Raw genomic sequence first — 22,013 nt, 5'->3', positions numbered from 1 at the left:
CCTCCCCCAACCTACCCACTTTCCTCAGCTGCAGGTCTGCTGTGGACCAGAAAGTATCAGCGGGCAGCTGTGCCTTTATCAGAACCCCTCCTCCCTCAACCAACCCATTTTGGTTTGTGTTTCCCCTCCACCCACTCCTGCAGGACAAGAAATCACACCAAGCTCAAAGGAATGATTTTATTTTGTGGGGAGGAGAGGTATAAGTGGTTATGAAGAGAAGCCTTCACCAGGGTGCTTGAATAGCCTTTTGCAGAGGCCCTTGGGGCTAGAGTGGCAGGGTAGCCTTGCCCTCATTCCCCGCGTGCGGGGATCAAGACGACAGGAGGTGGGTGATCTCTCGCCAGGGGATTCCGGCGGCCAACAGGTATCAGATGCTACCCTGCTGGGTTGGGCGTGCCTCTGCAGCTGTAGCAGAGAGTGCAGGACCTCTGTCTGCTTAGTAACAGTCATTACAAGATTTGCTGCGACCTCAGTCTGCTTTGCTGTTGCCTCACTCATCTTTGACAATTGCTGCTGCTGGAAGTCAAGGATTCTCTAATTAAACTGTACTTGAGTCTGACACCACTGAGCAGCATCCTTTCTCAACTTCATGTGCTCTGCCTCAGTCTTTTCCATGGGCTGCAGGACCAGATCTTTTTTGCATTTCTTCTGTCTTCTGGTTTTCTCTGGAATGCTGGGCACTGGGTCTGGAAAATGAAAGTCAAAATTAAGATAAAATTCACATAATGTGCTCTGAAGTGCAATGAATGGGGTCTTTCTGTGTACTATCATTGAAAGTATACTTGTCAAGGACACATGGATTATTAAGGATGGGACAGCAAGCGTGCATTTCACAATACCTCATTTGCCCCCATCACTTATCCAGCACATTGTTTTGCGGACATGGTAAGCTATAGGCAACTGTCCTCTTTGTTGGGGAAGGGGGAGGTCTGCAATGCAGGGGAAGTTGCCAGGTGTACTGGCCAGGTGTTCTGTGGCAGTGAAAAATGAGCACCTGCGTATGGGGGTGGGGGTTCAATGTACTATAAAAGTAACAAAGAAAAAAAAATAATCCAAAGAAAGGCTGGATGTAAAGGGACATGGGAGGGCAAATGCACACCAGAGCACGGCATCCATGTGGTACTGGGGAGTCCTGGAAAATCAGAAGAAATGCTGGGGAAAGGGGACATAGGAAGGTAAATGCCCTGCAGAGCCCAGCAGCCATGGGGAAGCAGAGTCCTGGAAAATGCAAAGAAATGGTAGAAAAGAAATGCTGGAGGAAAGGGACATGGGATGGGAAAAGGCCAGCAGAGCCCAGCAGCGGAGTAGTCCTGAAAAATGAAAAGAAATGCTGGTTGGAAAGGGACATGGGGGGGAACCCCCACAGAGCCTGCAAACCGCATTGGAGGGTGGGGAACAGCGCACCCACCGGCTGTTGCATGCAAATGTAAAGGGGCAGGAAGCGTGTTAAAAAAAAAAACAACAGATGCGAATTCCTGTGCTTCTGCAGGTTGCCAAAGAAGACATCACTCTCCTGAAACTAATGGATATGGAAGAACACCACTCGCTCCTGCTGTGTGACCAAAAGCCTGGAAAATTTGCTAAAATGCTGTGTGGTGCCATGTTAGCAGATCGCTATCTGGTTGCCAGGCATGGCAAGGTGTGCTACTGTGGAAGCCGCAACAAGTCAGGCCTGCCCAAGAACCTTGTGAAAAAAATACAAGAGTGCCTGGATGACGCCTTTGAGGAGATCTCCAAAAAGAAGAAATGGTCCCAAGAAACATTAACACGCTGTTCTAAGGGTCACTGACCTACAGCTAGCAAACCTGTACCCCACCCCCAACCTGCTTCTAGCATGCAGGATAAATACTCACCCAAACTGCTTGCTCCAGAGGGCTCAGGGACCAGTGTGGAGGTGACTGGTGCGTAGGGGCCTGTTCCAGATCCAGGGTGAAAAGCTCCGGGCTGTCTGGAAAAAACTTCCTGTCCCCTGCTTATTGCTCCTTTCCTCCTCTCTGTTGCCCAATTCCTCCAGCTCACCCTGCTCCTCTGGGTTCACCCCAAACTCCACACCAGGGCCTTCACAAATGTCGTAATTCAGTACAAGCTCTGTGGAGGGGTTGCTCCCCATAAGTATGTGAAACTGTTCACAAGACAGGCAGGTCCGTGGAGTTGCCCCGACCACTGGTTGGCTTCCTGGACTTTTTGATAGGTCTGCCGGAGTTCTTTGAGCTTCACGCGGCACTGCATAGAGTCCCAGGAGTAACCTTGAGTGGTCATCTCGCGTGCCATCTGATCATAGATTGCCATGTTTCTCTTGGCCACCTGAAGTGTCTTCTCCACTGACTGGTCTCCCCAAATGGCAATGAGGTCAAGAATCTCCTGGTGCGTCCAAGCTGGGGCACTGTTGCGAGCCCGAGAAGTGCTAATCAGATCACTAGCCTGAGTGCTCATGACTGAAGTACAGGGCTACCAAAAATTGCTACCGATGCAGTGCAATGGCTACTGACATGGTGCGATGTGATGGGCAAAAGATTTTTTCATAATGGATGCTCTTTATATTTGCAGGGCTGGGCTGTTAAAATTCCAATTCAAATTTTAATTCAAGTTCAAATTCAATCAAAACTTCACAGGCTTTGATCTTCTTCCTGCACACCTGACAGCAGTGTACAACGAAGCAGCCATACTTGGAGGGTTACCACATAGCTTTGTGGGATACATAAGAGACACTTCTGGAGGGTAACAAATTCAAATTAAGGACATAGCACTTCCACATTAGCCTTGATTCAAGATTTTAAATTAGACTTTGACACTATACCCGTACTCTAATATTGATAGTTTGTAATTGGTATTACAGCTCAATAAATCGAGTTGACAGTACCAAGTGTGAAGACAGTCACATTTTAATATTGAGCTAAAGCCTTGAAATTTGATTGTATCTTCCCATGTAGACACAGCCTAAGACTGGGTTGTTGGGATCACCCTGCAGTACAACCATAGTTAGTGAGAACCAGAGTGTAACCTAAGTGTGACTGGCTGGCTGCAGTTTCCCATGGATGTTCAGGATGATTTGGATGCTGGAAGTTTATTGGTGAGCAGCCAGGATGGGAGCTGTTCCAACCAAAGCACTGTAAAGCACCCAAGGCTGCAGCTTGTACCAGCAAAAAAGTGCTTATGGCAATATAGGTTGTGCTGTTTCCCTGAGCAAAGGAAGGCTACATCTGAAACACTTCAGCAGTACAGGACTGCCAGTGTACTAAACTGACAGTGAATTCTTCCTGTGGACAAAGATTTACCAGCAAAGCAGCACTTTGTGTATCTCCCGCTCCCGACAGGCAAAATAAGAATATCTGTAAAAACTCGATTCACTGATACAGCTGGAAATTCTACCAGCCATGGATCTCTTCACATCCTGACCAACACAGTAGTACTGGCGGAGTCTGGTGTAGACACAGCCTAAACTACACTGGTATTACAACTGCATTCAGATTTTTACCAGCATAGTTATATTTACCATCCCCAGTCAGAAAACTAAATCACACCCATAACTGACACTACTATTGGGGATGTTAATGGTTAACAAGTAAGGCTCATCCTAAATGGATGAGGCTTTCCAGTTATGGTTAACCAGTGTGGACTGGAGCAGCACTCTGCCCACATGGGGCCTGCTGCAGGCACCGGGGGCTCCAGCACAGCTGGAACAGCCATCTTCTGAGGTGGACTCAGCCATGCCTTGGCAGGGGCACTCCAGCCTAGCTGAAGCAGTCCCCACGCCCTCCCCATTTAACCAATCACTGCTTAAATTTAATATTTAACTGGTTAACTAATTGAACAGGATTTTACATTCCTAATTACTTTGCTGCCTAATGTTTCTATTGTAGTCTTAGTCTGAGTCCTACACATATGTACAATAAAGTCTCATAGACAGGTGCTGAAAAGCTTTGCAAGAGGAATACTATGTTGTCGGAAGTGTTTTAATTTGATCTTATACTCACACAACAGCAGCAGATCAAGACTATCAGGAAGGACTGCAGAACTCCAGCTGTTCCCACCATCCATGTCAACCGAAGGAAGAGAATGACCCCAAAGATATTCTGCATACATGGGAGGTAAACTCCCATCAGGGTGCCCATGCTGGGTGACTGTAAATAAGCACACACATCAAGTTTTATTACCTGGGTAACTGAACACAAGAGTTTAGAACAAAGGGGGAAAATGGATTTCAGCTATTTAAATGACATCATGTTGTGCTAGGTTATTAAACAAGGGTGCACAAATGTTACAATACAGTAGGGTATCAACATTTATGAACCTATGGTTCGTGAATTCAAGTAGTCATGAGCAGCTGTGAACGGACGCTTCCCTGGGGCTCAGGGGCATGCAGCACCGGCAGCCGCTTCTTCCCAGTGCTCTGGGCAGCAGCACCGGCAGCTGCCACTTCCCCAGGGCCCCAGGCAGGGAGTGCCAGCAGCCATGGCTTCCCCAGGGTCCCAGGCAGGAGCACTGGCAGCCATGGCTTCCCTGGGGTCCCGGGTAAGAGCACCAGCAGCTGTGGCTTCCCTGGTGTCCTGGGCAGGAGCACTGGTAGCCACTGTTTCCCCCAGGGTCCTGGGCAGGAGCGCCAGCAGTCACAGCTTCCCCTGGAGCCTCGGGCAAGAATGCCGGCAGCTGCTGCTTCCCCTGGGATCCCGGGCAGGAGTGCTGGCAGCTGCTGCTTCCCGTGGGGTCTGGGACAGGAGTGCCGGCAGCCAGGGTCCAGGTGGGAGAGGCATTCCCAAAATTCAACATTTGTGAGGGTTCTCCACATGGAACCCACGTGAATGTTCAGACCCTACCATACTGTGCTTCTAAAACAAACAAACAAACAAATCAAACCAAGAAATTGGTTTAAAACAAAGCCATTAGCTGATTAGCAATACAATTTGGATCAAGTTGCTCGCTATTCATTTCACCCTCACCTCCCAAGCAGTTACCAACTCAATGTATCTTTCTGATTAGTACTATGGCAGTACCTACAAGCACCTAGCAAGGAGCTGGACTCTGATGTTCTAGACAAAGGGTGGGGGCCAGATGCAGGCCACAGGCCAGATGCAGTTCACAAGGGTTAGACCCTGGCTGGCTGCCAGACGTTTTATCTACCTGTGCACCTGCAAGTATGGCAGCTTGCGCCTCCAATTGTCGAGTTTCATTTGTGCAGGAAATAGTTACAGTACAACATGAACGGAATCAAGGATGTGCACTACAAAAAAGAACATTGTGGCTTTTGTTTGGCACATATGAAAAAGCAAGAGATCGTTGTCACATGATACTAATGGAACCTGTGTTTGTGTACAGTTAGTATTGTCCTAATTCAACTTTCACAAAAAGCTGAACACCCGTTGGAAGAGCAGCTCAGATGATTTATTAGTAGGCTCTTGGGAAAAAAATGAGACTTTTCTTAGAAACTTCCTTATGTCCTTGACATCAGCTTGGGACTTCCCATTCCTTCTGACTGGTAACTTGGATTTTGCTTAAATTGTGTAGATATTAAATCTAGGAGTGTGCTATGAAACATTGTCTCTATTCACTGGGCTGAATTTGCAAAGACCCAAAGTCTTCCAACATACCATACTAATGCCTCTGATTTAAAATTAACTGTCCTTGCAAGCTCTGAAACAATCTGGTACATAACACTCACTTCTTACAGGCTGGACCTCCCTGGTTCGGCATGCTTGGGACCCAACCTGAACGGTGGAATTTATCAGAGCAGGGGTGGTCCTCTGCCACCAGCAGCCCAGCTTACAGCCCCTCCCCACTACCAGCTCAGCTTCCAGCCCGGCTGGCCCCTGCTTTTGGGCTGGCTGGGCTGCCAGCCCTGTCCAGGCTTTCCAGACACCTGCCCTTCATACCACCAGCCCCAGCCTGCCTCCTGCAGGGTTGACAAGTGCCAGCCCGCTGCCGAATGCCAGCTTCAACACCAGCCCTGCAGCCAAATACCAGCTCCAACCCCACACCTGAACACCAGCTCTGACCCTGGCCCCACAGCTAGACAGTGGCTCCAGCCCAGCAGCCAGCTCTGAACTGGGACAGACTGCCAGACACTGGTTCTAGCCCTACTGCCACCAACTCCAGCCAAGTTGCCAGATGCCAGCCCCCCTGACACTGGGGGCGCTCTGGTCTTAGAACACTGTGGTCCTGCTGGACCATGAAGGTTTCATGACCAGAGAGTCCCAGTTTAGGAAGGTATAACCTGTAGTATCCCCACTCAGTCTGTCAGTCTGGATAATGTTTTTAATGTCTATGCAGATACCTTATTTTAAAGTTCTGTCCCTCACTAACAAGAGGAATACGTTAGAAAGCATCTAATTAGAATGTCTTGGAATGTTGTCATGCCACGTATAAATTACACAAAACATTTAATCTTAGATGTGAAAACCAGAAATCTAACTTTTTGTGAATCTGCATTGTACTCATACCCTAGCATATTATTCTGATTATTTATAAAGTGACCATCCCTCCTGTATTGGGCAGGACGGTCCTGTATTTGGGATGCCAAAAAAGTGTCCCGACTTTTTTTTTTTTTAAAAGGGACTCGTTGTCCCATATTTGGCCCCCAGCCAAGACTCGAGGAAGCAGGGGGAGCATGGGCAGCTGCAGCTTCCCCAGAACTCCGGGGGGCTCACTGGCAGCTGCCACCTCCTTCCTGGCTCCCCAGGGTTTGGAGGAGCTGCCCCTCTCCCCCACATCCCTGTGTCCCATACTTGGGACAAGGAGATATGGTTGCCCTAATTATTCACCTCTGCTGATTCTGGTTTTTGTTTTAAATACGCCATCCTTTTTCCCACTCCCAAAACATGGATGTTCTGAAGGGACTGATACTGTTCAAGATCTTTAAAAATTCAACTAAATCTGTGTGCATATGAGTTAGCATTTGGCTATGTTTGAACCATAGTGTGTTAACTGAAAGACTGATTTGCTAAGTACATTGCATGGCTGGGGCAGCAGGAGCTAAAGTTTACAACTGCAAGGTTTTAATGGAACATACTGAAGAATTCAGGCAGGGACATAGGGGTATAGTGAATGAAAGGCTGGATATGAGTAAACAGTGTGCCCTTGTAGCCAAGAAGGCTAACGGCATACCAGGGTGCATTAGGAGGAACATTTCGAGATTTCGAGCAGATCTAGAAAAGTGGTTGTTCCCCTCTATTCGGTACTGGTGAGGCCACGTCTGAAATATTGTGTCCAGTTTTGGGGCCCCCAGTATAAAAAGGATGTGGATGTGCTGGAGCAGGTTCAGTGGAGGGCAACAAAAATGATTAAGGGGCTGGAGCACAAGACCTACGAGGATAGGCTGAGGGATTTGTGCTTCTTTAGCTTACAGAGGAGAAGACTGAGGGGTGATCTAATAGCAGCCTTCAACTTCCTGAAGGGGAGCTCTAAAGAGGAGGGTGAGAAACTTCTCAGTGGTGTCAGATGGCAGAACAAGGAGAAATGGACTGAAGTTAAAGAGGGAGAGGTATAGGTTGGATATCAGAAAAAACTACTGCACCAGGAGGGTGGTAAAGCATTGGAATGTGTTGCCTACAGAGGTGGTGGATTCTCCATCCCTCTTGGTTTTTGAGTCCCAGCTTGACAAGGTCCTGGCTGGGATGACTTAGTTGGGGTTGATCCTGCTTGAAGTAGGGGGCTGGACTAGATGACCTCCTGAGGTCCCTTTCAGCCCTGTGATTTTGTGACTCTTACAGTCCCTGTAACATCCCTGTAACACCAGCACTTGCGGTGTTGTCAACTCCTGGCAGTTGAGATGATTTTCTTGCAGCCCCACCAGCAAATAAAGACCGAAAAATCATCATTTTAGAAAATTGCATGGTTTAGAGTGCTCAAATCACAATTTTTGAATGCTCCGGGTTTCAATATGATATAAAAACACTTATAGCAGTCACCATTAAATTTGCAAAGCTCAGAGCTTCAACACAGTCTACTTTCCTTTGGGTTGAAAATTCAACTTTGAAATGGCAGAATACTGAGTAAAACTGCCTTTGGTTTACTTGACTCTCTCCCCCTCCCCATTCACTCGGAGCATTAAACACAACCAAACTGAGGCTCTCTTTACATGTCTGAAACTAAAACGCAAATGTGGCAGTACTTTACAGCAGGGGCGGGGAACCTTGGATCCAGACCCCCAGGTTCGGGGCTCCCCTTCCCAGCATCCAGCCTATGGCAGGGTGGAGGGTATGGAGCCCTGAGCCCCGCAGGCTGGAGCCAGAGAAGCCAGGGTCGGATCCAGTCCATGGGCTCTAACAGGGGGTGTAGGGGAAGAAATGCCTCTGCACAGCACTGCTGCTGCTCACTGCTGTTCCCCCAGCTGGGGAAAGGAGGGAGGAGTGGAAGCATTGCCTGAAGGTTTTATCCCACTGCTCTCATTGACCGGAATTCCAGATCATCAGAGCAGCAGGAGGCAGAGCCTGGAAGCAGTGGGGGAAGAAAGAGGGCACTGAGCCATCTGCATCACAGGGGTGCCATACTGAGAAGCTGTACCCCCATCATCCAGACCCTGCACCCTTGACAGCTCCTGTGAGACCCTCCCACCAGACCCCCTCCTGCAGACACCCTCCCACCCAGACTCCCCACCGATCCCTCCCTTCCAGATCCCACACCCAAACTCGCCTGTACCCTTCCTCCCACCCAGACCCTGCACCCCAGCTGGCCCCTGCATTCCCTTCCCACCCAGACCCCCATCCCAGCTTGCCCCTCCACTCCCCTCCCACCCAGACCCCCTACCCCTCTCCTGACACACCTCCTGATCAGAGTCCACACCCAGCCAGCTCCTGCAACCCTCCCTTCCATCCAGACCCCCCCACACTGAACTGCTCATTTTTGGTCCCATCCCAGAGCCTAGAGGGACCCACAAAACATACTAGTCTTGGCCCCTGCTGGGCTCTGGGGATGGTATAGGAGGGGAATGAGTGAAGTGTCTCCTTTGTTGTTGCTGTCGTTTTCTAGCTGGGGACCACATCTTACTTATGTGGTCCCAGACTGATTTTTCTGTGGGTCAGCGACCCCTGACTGGAAAAAGTTCCCCACTGCTGCCTTGCTGTACAAGTATGGCCATGGCGCTACGTAAATCACCTCCAAGAGGGGAGTAGCTAACAGCCCTGGAACCCATTTATACTGGCACTTTACAGCACTGTAACTTGCTGCGCTCAGAGGGGCAGAGGGATGCTCTTTTACACGGAGACAGAAAGTTGCAGCACATTGATGTGGCAGTGTAGATCTAGCCTCAGACTCATAACCATCATTTATGTGCTTAGCTTGGGCTTCCCCTCTCCCCTGACTGGTGACTTGGTGCTTCCACCTCCTCTTCCCTGATCATTACCTCACCTTACTGGCTCTGGTCCTTTTTCTCCCTTTTTTTTTTCAACCTCTTCTACACCTAGTTATAATCTCAATTATACCAGGAAAACATTGTGTAATCACTGTATACTTTAAGAATTGCAAGGCTGGGGTGATGCCTAAATCACAGCATTACCAAATGCACCTCAGACACTAGTGCTACACCTACACTAGAAGCACCTGTCCACAGAAATTACTGTCAGAAGAGATGTTCCAACAAAACTTCTGTTGCCAGACTGCTTCTACACATAAAAGCAGATCAATCTTTTGATCCACTCTGTTGACAAAAGGGCCCCCCAGAGCATCTACATGGCTCTTTTGTTGACAGTTTCTGTCAACAAAATGCATTTTGTGTGTAGACACTCCATGAGTTTTGTTCACAAAACCCAGTTTTGTCTACAAAACTCTCTAGTGCAGATGTAGCCTAGGACTGGAAGGGAGTTTATTTGCATCAATTAAAAACACTGTAAACAAGCAGCTTGCATAAGCAAAATCATTTGTAGCAGTGATTTGCAGTGGCTAAGCCTCTCTCTACATCATCTTGTATCACTAGATGCCAGTACTGTAAATGGTTACATGAAACTAGTCAAGGAAAGGCAATCAGAAATAACAAAGGCAATATCACTCTAAATAGTCTTGTTGATACCAAATGGGAAAACTGAAATACCACTCTAAAGATTTCACTGAGTGGATAAAATAATCAGCAAATGGTACAAAACTCTTGTGTCTAATCTGAAAATTGTCTGTTTCAGCCAGGCAGACCGCACTTCCACATGTGTGGTATTCACTTTGATCAGCTTTAAACATGTAACAGATGAAAGTTATTGACGTGACTCTAAACGACACTGTTCCCCTTGTGCTAGTCTGATTGGTTTTCAAACAACTGGCTGCAGGGCTCAAGAAAATTGACAACTGCAATTACCAGCCACCCAAAATAAGTAACTGATGATGCCACAGAACAACCCTAAAAGCCATAGAAACAGACACTTGCATAAAGCCGAACTGCCTGGTTAAGTCATAGGAGCTGAAGTAATTAATCTGATCCCCAATATGGGAAGAGATATTTTTATTACTCTTTTTATTACTCTTATTAGATGGAAAGAGACCTTAAGGAGTCTTCTAGCACAGTCCCCTGCACTCAGGGCAGGACTAAGTATTATCCAGGCCATCCCTGAAAGATGTTTGTCTGATCTAGTGTTTGAACCACAATAACTATGTCTGTACTTTACTACAGAGAGTATTCACACTAACCTAAAAAGAAAAACAAAGCCATGGCCACTCTCCTACACAGACAGAAGGTGGCTGGTAATGTATCTCGACACACATCAAGGAGCTACAAAAAACATATCATCCACATCACCCACTTGTCTCAGGTGCTTGTACACAAAGGCCAGAAGCCTGGGAAACAAACAGGAAGAATTAGAGGCCCTGGCACAGCCAAAGTAGCATGAGATGGTTGCAATAACGGAGACCTGGTGGGATGATTCACAAAACTGGAGCACGGTCACGGAAGGGTATAAACTGTTTAGGAAGGACAGACAGGGGAGAAAAGAAGGAGTTGTGCTCTATGTGAAGGAGCAGTATGATTGCTCAGAGCTCTAGTATAAGGAGGGAGAAAAGCCAGTTGAGTGTCTTTGGGTTAAGCTTAAGGGCAGAAGAAACAGAGGTGATGTTGAAGTTGGTGTCTGCAATAGACCAACAGATCAGGGAGATGTGGTAGATGAGGATTTCTTCTGACAGCTAAGAGTAGCTGCCTAACCACAGGCCCCGGTTCTCATGGGAGACTTTAATCATCCAGACATTTGTTGGGAGATCAATACATCAGCACACCAACAATATAAGAAGTTTTTGGAGAATGTTGGGGATAACTTCCTGGTACAAGTGCTGATGGAACCGACAAGGGGTCATGCACAATTTGACCTGCTGCTTATAAACAGAGAAGAACTAGTAAGAGAAATAGAAGTGGGTGGCAACTTGGGCTGCAGCAACCATGAGATGGTAGATTTCATATCCTGACAAAAGGAAGAAAGGTGAGAAGACCCTTAATTTCAACCCCGAGAGATCCGATGGGCAGGATCCCCAGGGAAATAAAGATGACGGGGAAAAGAGTTCAGGAGAACTGGCAATATGTTAAAGAAGTCTTGCTGAAGGCGCAGGGACAAACCATCCTGCTACATAATAAGAAACACAAATATGGAAGGCAACCAGCTTGGCTTAACAGGGAAATCCTTGGTCAGGTTAAACTCAAAAAGGATGCATATAAGAAGTGGAAGCATGGACAGTTTACTAAAGAGGAGTATAAATATATGGCTGGAGAATGCCGGGGAGTAATCAGGAAAGCGAAAGCACAATTGGAACTGCAGCTGGCAAGGGATGTGAAGGGTAACAAGAAGGGTTTCTACAGGCATGTTAACAATAAGAGGGTTATCAGGGAAGGTGTGGGGCAGTTACTGCATGAGAGATTTAACCCTGAGACAAATAATGTAAAAAAGGCTCAAGTACTCTGTGGGGTTTTTTTTGCCTCAGTCTTCATGGGCAAGGACAGCTCCCACAATACAGTGACAGACAACACAGTATGGGAAGGAAGCCCTCAGCAGGGAAGGAACAAGATAAGTGCTACCTAGAAAAAGTAGATGTACACAAATCCACAGGTCTGGATTGAATGCACCCAAGGATACTGAGGGGATTGGCAGATGTCATTGCCAAGCCTTTAGCCATTATCTTTGAAGCCTCTTGGAGATTGGGTGAGATTCCAGATGACTGGAGAAAGGCAAATGTAGTGCCCACCTTTAAAAAAAGGAAAGAAGGACAAGCCAGGGAACTATAGACCGGTCAGCCTTACCTCAGTCTCTGTGAAAATAATGGAGGGGATCCTCAAGGAATCCATTTTGGAGCACTTGGAAGAGGGGAAAGTGATCAAAAGTAGTCAACGTGGATTCACCAAGGGCAAGTCATGCCTGACCAATCTGAGTACCTTCTATGATGAGGTAACAGGCTCTGTGGACATGGGGAAGTCAGTAGATGTGATACACCTTGACTTCAGCAAAGCTTTTGATACAGTCTCCCACAGCATTCTTGCCCATAAGTTAAGGAAGTATGGATTGGATCCATGGACTATAAAATGGATAGAAATCTGGCTTGACAGTCAGGCCCAATGGGTAGTGGTCAATGGCTCAATACCTGGATGGTGGTCAGTTTCAAGCAGAGTGCCCCAAGGCTTATTTCTAGGGCTGGTGTTATTCAATATATTTATCAATGACCTGGATGGGGGACTACATTGCATCTTCAGCAGGTTTGCAGATGACACCAAGCTAGGGGGAGAGGTAGATATGTTGGAAGGTAGAGATAGGATCCAGAGTGACCTGGATAAATTGGAGGACTGGGACAATAGAAATCTGATGTGGTTCAACAAGGAGAAGCGCAGAGTCCTGCACTTGGGATGGAAGAATCCCAAGCATTGTTATAGGCTGGGGACCAACTGGCTAAGCAGCAGTATAGCAGAAAGAGATCTAGGGATTATGGTGGATGAAAGGCTGGATATTACTAAACAGTGTGCCCTTGCAGCCTAGAAGGCTAACGGCACATTGGGGTGCATTAGGAGGAGCATTTTGAGCAGATCTAGAGAAGTTGTTGTTCCCCTCTATTCAGCACTGGTGTGGCCACATCTGCAGTATTGTGTCCAGTTTTGGGCCCAAGCATAGAAAGGATGTGGATGTGTTGAAGCAGGTTCAGCGTAGGGCAAAGAAAATGATTAAGGGGCTGGAGCACACAACCCATGAGGAGAGACTGAGGGATTTGGGCTTACTTAAGTTGTAGAAGAGAAGACTGAAGGGTGATTTCATAGCAGCCTTCAACTTCCTGAAAGGGAGTTCTGAAGAAGATGGTGAGAAACTGTTCTCAGTGGTTAGAGATGGCAGAACAAGGAGCAATGGTCTGAAGTTACAGAGGGAGAGGAGCAGGTTGAATGTCAGGAAAAACTATTTCACCAGGGGGGTGGTGAAGCACTGGAGTGTGTTGCCTAGCACGGTGGTGGAATCTCCATCCCTAGATGTTTTTAAATCCCGGCTTGAGAAAGTCCTGGCTGGGTTGACTTAGTTGGGGTTGATCCTGCTTTAGGCAGGGGGCTCGATTAGATGACCTCCTGAGGTCACTTTCAGCCCTAGAATTTTATGATTCTATGATAACACACTGAATACTAAAAACTTATGGCAATATTGAAGCAAGGTGAAATACAGGTTGAACCTCTGGCCAGCAATATACGTGGTCCAGCAGCTGACAGTCTCATGGCAGAGGTCAGTGGCATGGGGGCAGGGAGTCTGGTGGCAACCAGAGGGGCCATGAGTCTGGTGGTGGCTGACTGGGCAGCACTCAGGAGCACAGCCAGAGTGTCCAGAAGTGTGGAGCCATGCGGCAGCCAGGGCAGCAGCGCAGCCCAGAAACCAGGAGCTCCGCAGATGCTGGGGGCCAAGCTCAGCAATTGGAGCTTCCATCAGAACTCAGCTTGTGTCCTGGAGGGGAGCCCATCTCACAGTTTGGGAGCAGGAAGCCTAGCATCTGGGTTCAGCAGCAGAGCCTGGATGGGTATGCTGATGAATCCTGGGGGAGCCTGGAGTCAGTCAGCAGAGGGGTCAGAATTGATCTCCCTGCTCCAGCAAACTCTCTTGTTTGGGACCACTCAGGTCCCAAGGGTGCCAAACCAGGAAGGTTTAAACAGCAGTTACATTGTGCCATGCTCCATTCAACTTTGTTCTTAACATTTGCACAATCCAAGCAAGTTTTCTTAAGGTATTTTAATTTCCGGTTTTGTTTTCTCTTGACAGAAATTCCATATCGTGTATTTTCCCACACTTGAAGTATTTATGATAAATTTTCAAGTCTCCTTCAATTTTGTAATTCTAGTAAGTCCAGTAGAATATAAAAATTGTCTCTGAAACCTAAACCACCACGTGATGTTCTAGCAGGTAAAGCATACAATTAGCTTTCCATATCTGCCATTCACAGGCATTAGTAATTTGCATTTGTGTACATGTGGGTTTTCTGCGTTTAAGTGGCAGGGTTTTGAAAGGAGAATCTACCTATGCTAATATGACTCTGGTGAAACTGCTTGGTATGGACAAGTATGGCCAGATGCAGTATTTATTGAGAATTTGTATAATTTTTACTTACAGAAAAGACTACATTACTCATGCAGCATGTCATATCTAATGATCAATACAGACATAAGAGATGAGAATGTAGAAAAGCCAGATTATTAAAAATTCACTCTTGTAACATGCATCTAAAAATATATGTTGATATTTCAAAGAGTTGGGCATCAGAGATTTACAGAGCCTAAACCAAAAGACAGCTTCTATTTCTGGTTCAGTATTTCCCTGTGGAATGTCAATTCAAATGCCTGAAGAGGTAGGTAGGTAGGTAGGTAGGGGTGTGTGTGTGTGTTGAGATTACACCTTTTATTGGATAAATAAGTTACCCCTCTCATATTCTAGGAGTAATATGGCTATAGTAACATTGCATAACTCAAATGATTTGACATGTCAACAAAAGCAATTTATTTTCAGCCGAGAGGCAAGGTAAGCAGACTGTGCCTGTGCAGTGCCTATTAAAGGAGTGAGAGGTGGGCTCCAGAAAGCCCCAATATTTCTATTATTTTATTTATAGAAGAAACAATGGGCCTAAATTGCAACAAGGGAGGATTAGTTTGGACATCAGGAAAAGCCTCCTAAAAGAGTGATTAATAAATTGCGTAGGGAGATTGTGGAATCTCCATTATTGGACACTTGTAAGAGCAGGTTAGACAAACACTTCTCAGGGATGGTCTAGGTAGTGTTGGTCCTGCCACGAGTGCAAGGGCCTGGATTTGATGACCTCTCAAGGTTCCTTCCAGTCTGCTAGTTCTGTGATTTGCTGGGTGTATGTAGCATATTGTCCAGGTTAACAATGGTAATAGTAAACAGCAGAGTGTCAAAGTTTAATTCCCCATCATAATAAGTGGGAGTTGTACGCCTCAGTGCTACTGCTTCCTTATGCCAGTATTTTCACTTTAAAAGGAGAACTAGAATCTTTCAATAATAAAAACCGGAAGCCTGTAGGAAAAGGCCATTTGCACAGCTTCTGGAGGCTCTCTCAACGCAGGTGACTTCCAGTCTCTCTGCCCATGATGCTGCATTCCTTTTTTTGGTTATACAAATTAGTATTTCATGTCTTTATTCAACTTCCTTGTTTTATATTCCTGATGTCACCGGACATTCTGACAGCTTTTATGTTATTTGCATTCCTCCACCTCTATACCAACCACAGTTAATTGAGATTACACACAGTGGGACTTTTACTGTAGTGTCCTTTACAAATGACAGACACTGTAGGAAGAAATTTGCTGCCTGGGGGTTCAACATACACACTGTACTGAAACATTCGCTCAGGGTAGTTTTAAGAAGCTTTGAACATGTTAGTCAGAAGCTACACTACAAAAAGTTAACATTTTGTGGTCTACATATTTAATACACACCTGTCTTAGTGCAGAAAGAAGTACCAGAGACTAAATGAAGAGACAGTGGAGTTTCTTTTCTGTGTTTTTTTTTTTTAAGTGCAGTCCTACCCATACAATGAGAACAAAATGAGCTTTAACCGTGTCACATTCTGCTGTGGTAGCACCACAAATGACAACACTACAGCTTAAAATGGACCACCTGTTATAGTGTAGATAGGGCTTCAATGTATTAAATTCACTTTCAGGACATGCCCACACGTGCTGCACTGCCACATTAGCACTTACCAGAGCTTCTCCCATTAGCATTGGTACTCCAGCACAGTACTGACTACAGTACACCCTGACTTACTTGGTCTAATTGCATTGTTCACGGGATTTTGCAAACCCTGAGTGTCATAGTCATACTGACATAAGGTGGTGGCACAGACCAAGCCTAAGTGGATTACATGATATATGCAACATTTCAGTACAGACTATTTTATACTACCATGCTTGGAACTGATAACCACTTCACAGATTCACATCATTGCCTCATCTCTTCCTCAGCGAGACTGGAACCAACTCCAAATACTCCGTATTCTTTTCAAAAGAGAAAAGAAATGGCTGGCTTCCAGATGGCCAGTCTAGAATACCACAGTGAAATATCACTTAATCAATGTCTTTAACAATGACCAGAAAAAATATGTTGTTTACAGGATTTTATCTACCTATTTCCCTGCATTTTTCATTAGAGTAATTTCTTCCCATTTTTCTGAAGAACAGACTGAATAATTAACTGAGATTAAGTAAAGCCATAAATTAACAGGATAAGACAACAGCTCATGCTTGATTTCAGTTAATTGTTTCCTAACTGTTATACAATACAAGTCTGATTATCCGGCATCCCTGGGGAATGAGGATTCCCAGATAATCAAATTTTCCGGTGAGTTAAGTGAAACGCTGGCCCCAGCACTGAGGGGGCAGCCAGCCTCATGGCTGCCAGCTGATGCCAGATAATAGAACTTGCCAGTGATCCACGTGCTGGATAACATGGTTTTTACTGTAAGTATTTTTACAGTATTTAAGAATATATACATAGTTAAAGTTATGACTAAAAGGAAATCCAAATAGGTGAAGGTATCAAAATGCACAGACAGCTAAATAACCTAACTCTGTCCTTTAACGACCTCATAATAACTATAACCCTGAAGCATTTTGATAACTGTAGTCCCTAATTAAACTAATTTTTTAAACGTGTGTTCGGTTTGATAACAATGTTGAAATCAGAAAGGACTCCAGGTGGAGTGAGGGTTCTGGAATCAGACTTTTGGCATGGATTATATGCATTCCCTTTGAAAGCAAACTGGCAGTCTTCAGGGTTATTGCCTCTGTCTTGTTTCAGTGACTCAAGATTTCTGTACATATAGTAACACAGGATGACAATAAATCTGGACTATTCAGGTTTCACAGCAGTTTTTGAAAATCTTTTGCTGAACCTTGGCTTGAAAATCTGCAAGCAAAGCAGCAATACCTTTCAGTAGGAAGTTTAGCCTTAAAGTGTTGATTTTTAGTATCCTATTGAAGTATACAGCTTGATTTTCACAGATACTAGATAACTACAGAGGATAAAGGGGGCTGCTGGTGCACAGCAGTCTCAGATCAGGCCACTTAGCTGATATTACCAGGAAAGCCCATCTCTAATGACAAACAGGAAGACTAACACAAACACATCCACCCTCACATACTCCCCAAAGAAGTGATTTTGGTATCGGTGTGATAATTCTCAGACTAAGTTTCTATATAAGACGAATAAGGGTAGCAGAAAGAGGTTACAAAATTTAAACGCATGATTTATATGACCTTGGTGGAAGACTTACTTTTAATCATACCTCCTGAGAACAATATCAAAGTTGGAATGGCTGGATTGCTTAAACATTTCTTCATCTCTAATTTTTGAGGGCAACAGTCTCAGACGAGAAGCAAGACATTACAAGCAACTCACTGCATTCTCTTGGGGCCCACTCCTGTTCCCAGTGGATCCATGTCATGTCATGGTTTCCATGGGAGCAGATGTTGAGGGAGGTGGCAGAGCATTAGATTCTTATTCAGAAATCTGCTGAAGCACAAGGAATATCAGAACTCTCCAGTTGCGCACATAAGCAATCTCACCAGCTGGCCACAGAGAGAAGTTCTACTTACTTTTGATACTTTCCTCCTTGAACCTTCAGCACTTTCTGCCTCCTCATGTTCCTTGGCTCCTTGAGTAAGATTTGTGTAGTTGACCAACTTTCCAAGCAGAGAAGATACCTTAGGTCGTATATCCAATTCCTCCTGGGGAGTAAAATAATGTCTGTAAGCCAAAATGATGTGAAAGAAGAGGGTGGCTCTGACAGCTGCTCAGCAAGGCTGGAGCTGCTGGTATAAAAGAGGCTGCAGTAGAAGAAATGAAATATTTATTTGGTCTGATTTGACTAAAGGACATTTGGGTTTTGAAACCTGAAAACTGTAACAAGGAGTAGAAGACAATGGGGACTTGTCTTCTACTTGTCAGGCACTGACATGCAAGGAAAAAAGGCTCTGAACTCCAGATTTGCAGGAAAGTGAACAATTTCCAGTTGGGCTAACATAAAAAATATTTTCTGGGACATTTTGTCAAATAAGCTAGTGGTCAGGTGGCCAGAGGCCAAGCCACTGCAGTATTATGGGCACATTCTGATAGATTTGATATTAATATCTTAATTCAGGGCCTCAGAGAAGTTTGCGGTTAAATAAGCCTCCAAAAATCAATGTGTTTGTTTGGAGGTATGAAGGTCTCACAATTCCCTCTCCCTAAATTCCTCAAATCCAGCAGGATCTCTCTTACCCTGTGGTTTTCTTGGAGGACAGGATGAGCCTGAGTGTTCATACTTTGTACCAATGTACTCGAGGAGAGGCAAGCAGACACATTCCCATATTGCAGCTTCACCCTATCTTCTGCGCAAATATGGCAGAAATGAACCACTTGGCTCATTTTGATAACAGCTGGGATCTTTTGCAAAGTATTTATAGAGTACTTTAATAACTCCAGCTCTTACAGTGTGTCCTCTCTGCCTTCTGTCTACATTCTTTCCCGAATTATCTCTGTCAGAGATTTAAAACAGTTCTATTGGCCTGACATTTCTGTTTTGCACCTCCACTTATGCTCACCCCCTACACAAAGCACACCTGCCAGACTTAAATTTTCTCAAGAGCCCATCCTACGAGTCCAATAACAGAAAATCAGGGAAGTCACCAGTTAAGCCAACATTCTCACCAGTGACAACCTCGGCAATCATAATTTACCAGCCACATAGACGCACAGGCCCTGCACATACACAAACTCCCTTTGTTCCAGCACAGCCACCCACAAAGCTCCTGATCCCACTCCAAAGCAAAACTCCAGCCTCAGCCAGAATAAGATCTCTTTTCTGGCAGATAAGCCTCCCAGACAGGCTATCAGCTGCTATCTCTTCATACATTAGCACGAGGTCTCAGTTAAGGTTTTGCTTAGAGTGAGAGTGGCAAAATTGTGTGTGTTGTAACTGGTCCCATCCTACAGGCACTGGACTTCCTCAGCATGAGCCTCTACATGATGGGTCATCACTGTGGAAACAGCTTGTGATAAAATGGAGCTTTTGTGACCTGATAGAGCAGTTGCTCAGGAGCAGCTAATCTAAATGGCCTGTTTGGAAATGGAGTCCTCAAGAAAGCTTGCAACATGCTTTCTCGTGAAATGAAGCACCAGGATGGAGGCTGCTAATGCTCCCTTAAAGAAAATGTCAAGGATTCTTGCTTCTTTTAATTCTATGGGAGTGGCACAAACAACATGCAGCACAACAAGAAGAAACAACAACTGGAAGCAAACAGGTTCTTACAATTTTATCAGGACTCTTGAATTCCTACCTCCTTCTTTATACAAAGTACACACACATGTTCAAAGATGAGTACTTAACATTAGCCACCTGAGTAGCCTGATTCAGAGGCACTGAACAGCCAATGGCGGTGATAGAAACTCCAGGTGCTCAGGAGACCACTGAAAATTAGGACTCAACCAAATTTAGGCACTTAAATTTGAACATTTTGGTCTTCCTTTACAGAGCTTCCTATTACAAAAATATGACCTTCCCCATGTATATCAATGTCCTTCTAACTCAGCCATGCAACCAACAACAAAAAACTGCCCAAGCCTGATTGACCAATCTGCAGACAGAGGACAGTGGTACTGGTATGAAGTGCCCTTCTCCACTCTGAGTGAACCTCAAAACAGACTCTTAGCATGTCAAACTTGCTGAAGGGTGAAGAGGCACACTCCTCAATCGCACACATTGTGCAAGCCACAACCAGTCTGGAAAGGATTCCACAGTGTGCCTAGGGCTTTATCCTGGACCTGTTAATCATTATTACCCATTTCTAATCCCATAGCTCAGTAGCTAGCGACTCTCATACTTTGTGGCTACATCTACATTAGCCCAAAACTTCGAAATGGCCATGCAAATGGCCATTTCGAAGTTTATGAATGAAGAGCCTAAATACATATTCAGCGCCTCATTAGCATGCCAGCAGCTGCGGCACTTCGAAATTGCTGCAGCTTGCCACTGCGCAGCTCATCCAGACGGGTCATTTTCTAAAGGACCCCGGCAACTGCGAAATCCCCTTATTCCTAACAGCAGATAGGAATAAGGGGATTTTGAAGTTGCGGGGTCCTTTCGAAAAGGAGCCCCATCTGGATGAGTCATGCGATGGCAAGCTGCGGAAATTTCAAAGTGCTGCAGCTGCTGGCATCTAATGAGGCGCTGAATATGTATTTCAGCGCTTCATTAGTAAACTTCGAAATGGCCATTTGCATGGCCATTTTGAAGTTTTGAGCTAGTGTAGACACGGCCTGTATGATGCACAAACTAACCCCAAGCCAAGAAAAGGAGTTGGGCGTGGGAGAAGCCAGCACTCCACTAGCTGTTAAAGCAAATAACAGCAGAGGCAGGGAGACAGGGTCAGTGTGTGGCTGCTATATTCACCCTGATGATCTGAGTTACTCAGAGCCTCCTGGGCATCAGAGCCCAAGCATATTACTTCTCCCACACTTCCCTAATCAGAGCTCATATCCTTCCTTGTCCCTAGTCTCTGGAGCCCACGCCCCCAGTCAGCCCTCCAACACTAGATACTGGGGGCAGAGAGCCTGAAAAGCAACTGTTACGTAACAGCATATGTATCAGAGGGGTAGCCGTGACCAGCATCTGATGAAGTGAGTCTGTGCTCACGAAAGCTCCTGCTCAAAACTTTTCTGTTAGTCTATAAGGTGCCACAGGACCCTTCGTTGCTATAACAGCACATGGCACCTGGGATGCTATCTGTTCCTTCTTCTCTCAGCTCTACACATCACCAGGAAAGCAACCACCCACAAACAGTGCTTGGGACAGTTGCATTGTATGTGTGTTTCAACAGGTGTGACCTACCACAGGCTTCCCAGCACTTTTAAAAGACTTTTAAATGGCATGAATGGCATTTTGGTGTCTAGCTCTGTGACTTTAGATGGCAATTAAGCATCTTCTTGCTTGTTGTAGCTTTGAAAGTTTCCATCCCCACATTTCACAAAGACAAAAGATAAAGACCTCATCTCCTATTTCCTGTAATGCAAGATCAGAGAGGTCCAGTGGTCTGGAAAGCAAAATTAAAATTTACCTCAAACAAGGCCAAGTTTCTGTCATAATAATCACTTCCCTTGCCAGCTTCAGAACTGTTGAGAAATGGACTGTTTTCTTTATGGTTGCCATGACCTGCGGAGGGAATGAGAAATCATTTTTGTAAGTCTGGAATGGAACATGTCAACTCTTCACGGAAGACAGGAAAAAGCTTTCTCATCAATTTTTAAAATCTCAGTTTTCATTCAGCATTTAATTTTAAAATGGCACAACTATGTTAGTTATGTTTGATTTCCCACAACACAGAGAAATAGAAAGTCACCCATACTGCTTTCAGTGTTGGAAGTACTCTTTTTTAAAAAAAGGACAGGGAAGAATACAAAATGGCCTCAAACGAAAGTTTACAGGTGAGACTGCTGCCAAGATGATATCATGGGCCTAATGACCTTGACAGTTTTCTTTCTAAAGTTCTCATGGCAGAAGACTATGATAAATCAGAAAAAACAGCTGTTTAAGCAATAATGACACAAACAAGT

The 22,013-nt window shown here is 45.4% G+C and overlaps 1 protein-coding gene across 3 annotated transcripts in view; it reads right to left on the bottom strand.

Annotated features, from left to right (window-relative positions):
- The window catches only part of SLC12A4 (solute carrier family 12 member 4), a 129,294-nt gene that overhangs the window by 62,083 nt on the left and 45,198 nt on the right, over positions 1-22,013 (bottom strand). For all 3 annotated transcript variants that reach the window (XM_075009112.1, XM_075009114.1, XM_075009113.1), the window contains 3 exons: positions 21,518-21,612; positions 18,020-18,151; positions 3,975-4,121 (listed from right to left, as the gene is read on the bottom strand). In XM_075009112.1, coding sequence (XP_074865213.1) covers positions 3,975-4,121; positions 18,020-18,151; positions 21,518-21,612 — 374 coding nt within the window. The remainder of the gene's footprint in view (positions 1-3,974; positions 4,122-18,019; positions 18,152-21,517; positions 21,613-22,013) is intronic.

This window comes from Carettochelys insculpta, chromosome 14, assembly GCF_033958435.1.
Source record: "Carettochelys insculpta isolate YL-2023 chromosome 14, ASM3395843v1, whole genome shotgun sequence".
Lineage (NCBI taxonomy): Eukaryota > Metazoa > Chordata > Testudines > Carettochelyidae > Carettochelys > Carettochelys insculpta.
The sequence above is the reverse complement of the archived record's forward strand: the minus strand, read 5'-3'. Positions and strand labels throughout refer to the sequence as shown.